A 3,380-nucleotide genomic window follows, 5' to 3' on the forward strand; every position below is an offset into this window, starting at 1 on the left:
ACGCCTGTTGCTCACATTAGACACACGAACGGAGGCTGATGCATTCACTGTCGCCACTGAATCGCAAGGCAGCGAGAAGGTAATCCAGTACAGCAAAGAGTGAGGAGCCAGAACCGCAGTGCATGCAGGCGTGTGGCGTCCGTGTGCATGCACGTGCATGCTGGTGAGTGTGTGTGTGAGTGTGTCAGGGTGCAAAGAGGCGTTTTGGAAAAGCCTTTTGCAGGGCTGGGGGGGGACACGGGACCTGCTGAGCAGAGCAAACCGCCGCTGCCTCGTTCCCTGGGAAGGGTTTCCCTGCAGCCAGGTCGTGGCGTGGGGTGTCCCGCTCTCCCGGCTGCCTCGGTACCACGATCCCCTGTATCCGAAGCCGTGAAGAAGTCCAAAGGCTGTAGCCGGCAGAGCTGTGCCCGCCCGGGGAGCGGCCCCGTGGCGCTCAGTCGCTGAGGACGGCCCCCGGCAGCTCGTTCGTTAGCGTGTGCCAGCGCTCGATTTTCTTGTCCTTGTTCTTCAGGCAGTCGAACCAGTGCTTCAGCCGCTCGCCTTTGGCGTTAATTCCTAACACGACTCCACCTACAGAGAGAGGGAGAGCTGGGGGTGAGCTCCAGCCCTGCGAGGGATGAACAGGAATACCAGGTCACGCGGGGAATGCCGGATGGAGTCAGGTCACGCAGCCGCTCTCACAGCATCCCATGCCACGACCCGATGCGACACACAGGCAATCACAGCCCGGCTTCCTCACGGCTCTGGTCTGGGACCTGCCCCGGGCAGCTGGTTCTCGTGCCAAGGGCTGGATGCTGATTGCAATTGCTTGTCAGATACTGGGCACTTCTGAGCAATAAATCACAGCGACCAGTAACAAAATCACAACAAGCCTAGACAACCAGCGGAGATGCGTGAAACCTTCCCTTTAACCCCATGTTTAATTCAGATGATCTGAAAACAGAAGGGGAGAGGGAGACACATCTTGTCCCTGTTTGGGTGCTCTTTTGCCTAGGGGATGTCTGAAGCGAGGAGCAGCAGAGCTGGCTGCGGGAGAGGATGTTCAGGGGTAGGAGAGGGATAAAAGCAGAACAGATTCTAGGAAGAACAACCGTGGGGATGGAGAACCCAGGAGGCTGGAGAAGAGCAGAAGAGCAGCAGATGATAAAAGAAGAGGCACAGAAGAGACTAAAAAATAAAAGAGGCCAAGGAGACCTTCTGGGGTGCCCCACTCACCTATGAAATCATTTGATTTCCCGATATCGTAGTCCCACACTGTGACTTCCAAGGTCTTTTTTGCCAGGTCGCCATGCTTTATCTCGTAGCAAAACTCCTGTCGGGGAGCAGAGACAGTCAGGACAAACCCGTGCTGGGTTCCCGCAGGGGCTGGGACCCCCAGGCAGGGACTGGGGCTGTCCATCCTCCTCCTCAGGCTGTTGCCCTTTGCCACCCCCCGGGAACCCAACCTCCACCCCATCACCCTCTGACTGAGGTTGGGTGGTGTTTTTTTCCTCTTAAGTCCAAGGAATGGGGAAAGCCCCATGGCGAGAACCACGACCGGTGCCGACCCACCTCATTGAACTCAGGGTTCAGTGTCTTCTTCTTCACCGCTGTCTTGTGCTTTGATTTCTTGTCCTCATCTGGTTTCAAGTAACTGCAACGAAACCAATGTGGCACGGTGACACACGGGTCCCATCCCTGCTCCCAGCCCAGGCACGGACACCTGCGGGACCAGCTCCTGAGTGGAGGCAGGGGGAGATGGGTGACTGAGGCCCCCAAACCTGCATCTCTTCCCTTCCCTGCCAAAATGCTGGAGATGGCTGAAGGAAGCAGCATTTTCCCACCTCAGCACAAGACTGTAGCTGGCTGCCATCAGAGAGCACCGATTATCCCATCTCCAGTCCCTAGGGGACACTGGCACCGCACACACACTCCCAGCTCCCAAAACCAAACGCTCCCAGCCCTGAACCAGTCCAGACTTGGGTACCATGCGACCGGTCTGCTCATCCAGAGCCTTTCCGGGAGAAACCACAAGCAGGGGGTGTAAGAGGGAGCAGGAGCAAGTGCGGCGGCAGCGGTTTCCTGCAAGTATTGTGCAGCAGGAGAAAAGCAAACGAGATTAAAGCAGACAGGGCACCTGAAATCTGGGCCAGGCCAAAGTCAATCCGTCATCGTTCCGTGTTGGTGCAGCCCCTTTAAACATCAGTTCTGCTTCCTCGTTACACTTTCCAGATCTTGCTCATAATTAAAAAAATTAGGGCTTGGTCGGAGAAGCATCACTTGTCTACGTGCTCTGATTGAAGCCCTGCAGATACAATCTACTGCAGACAGCACAGGGCACCCACCGTGTACAACAACGGGAATTATGTTAATTCAGGGGCCGAGCATTTTAAAAAGCCAGAGTGGGTTTTTACACGACCACCTCCGCTCCTGAAGAACAATTAAACAGGAAGGTGCGAGCGTGGAGCAGATAAACTCCGTCACTGGCCTCCCAGGTGTGGTTTATCCCAGTAGCTCTGCCTTAACAAATATCATCCCTGAAAGTGCCGAAGTTTGGGGCAGCGCACCGGGGACAGAGACGTGGGATGGGTGCAGGGGAGGCTTTGCAGAGAGCGAGTTTGAAAAATGCCATCTACCCAAAAGCCAGGAGCTGCGGCGGCCCAGCTCTGCGTCAGCAAACCATCACCTTCCTCAGCATCCCTTACCAGCCCCTGGATGACACCGACTCCCCCGAATCACTTGGGTGACGCCGAGTCCCAGCAGCCTGTTACAGTCACTTTAATGGCTTTTTTTTTTTTTAATTTAATATTGCTGGTATTTTCAAAGGGAAGACACTCCCAGTCGTTTGCATTGGGAAGTGTCAGCGGGACCTGTGAATGTGCCCTCGGTTCTGTTAACCAGGCCCTGGAGCCTCCAGAGCCACAGGTTACGATTAAAGTGCTGTCTGACCTAATTACACACACGTCATAATTACAGCCTTTCCAACGCATGGGGTGGTGGCTGCTGCCGGGCTGGGAGCTGGACTGTGAGCCTCCTCTCCCCTGGAACCTGGAAAGGGGGCAGTTCATTGCCTGGGGCTGGGGGGGTGATGCCTGTGCCCCAGTGCCAGGAGGGCCAGACCCGACCTTACAGCCATCCCCATCCCAGTAGGGACAGCACGGGCTTCGAGGAGTGAAAAGGCTGGGGGTATCACCAGGAAAGGAAAGCAAAGACACCAGCAGGTGCTGAGCGAGGCCCAGCACCACTGGGCACAGGCACCGTCCTGCTCGGGGGATACCCGTCCCCAACAGATGAGACCCGCCACCCGCTGGGCTGGGGCTGTGTCATCAGCAAAACCCAACCGTGTTTGTCTGCTTTGGGCCACCAATTCTGTCCCCAGGGCCACGTCCCTGCTGCAGACC

General features: G+C 56.4%; 1 protein-coding gene across 1 annotated transcript in view; it reads right to left on the minus strand.

Moving 5' to 3' along the window:
* Positions 1 to 433: 433 nt before the first annotated feature.
* The window catches only part of DOC2B (double C2-like domains, beta), a gene marked incomplete at its 5' end in the record, with an annotated part of 33,655 nt that continues 30,708 nt past the window's right edge, over positions 434 to 3,380 (minus strand). The window contains 3 exons of the mRNA XM_010149280.1: positions 434 to 570; positions 1,216 to 1,312; positions 1,552 to 1,633. Of these exons, the coding sequence (XP_010147582.1) occupies positions 434 to 570; positions 1,216 to 1,312; positions 1,552 to 1,633 (316 nt within the window). The remainder of the gene's footprint in view (positions 571 to 1,215; positions 1,313 to 1,551; positions 1,634 to 3,380) is intronic.

The sequence above is a fragment of the Eurypyga helias genome, unplaced genomic scaffold (assembly GCF_000690775.1).
Source record: "Eurypyga helias isolate BGI_N326 unplaced genomic scaffold, ASM69077v1 scaffold7313, whole genome shotgun sequence".
Lineage (NCBI taxonomy): Eukaryota > Metazoa > Chordata > Aves > Eurypygiformes > Eurypygidae > Eurypyga > Eurypyga helias.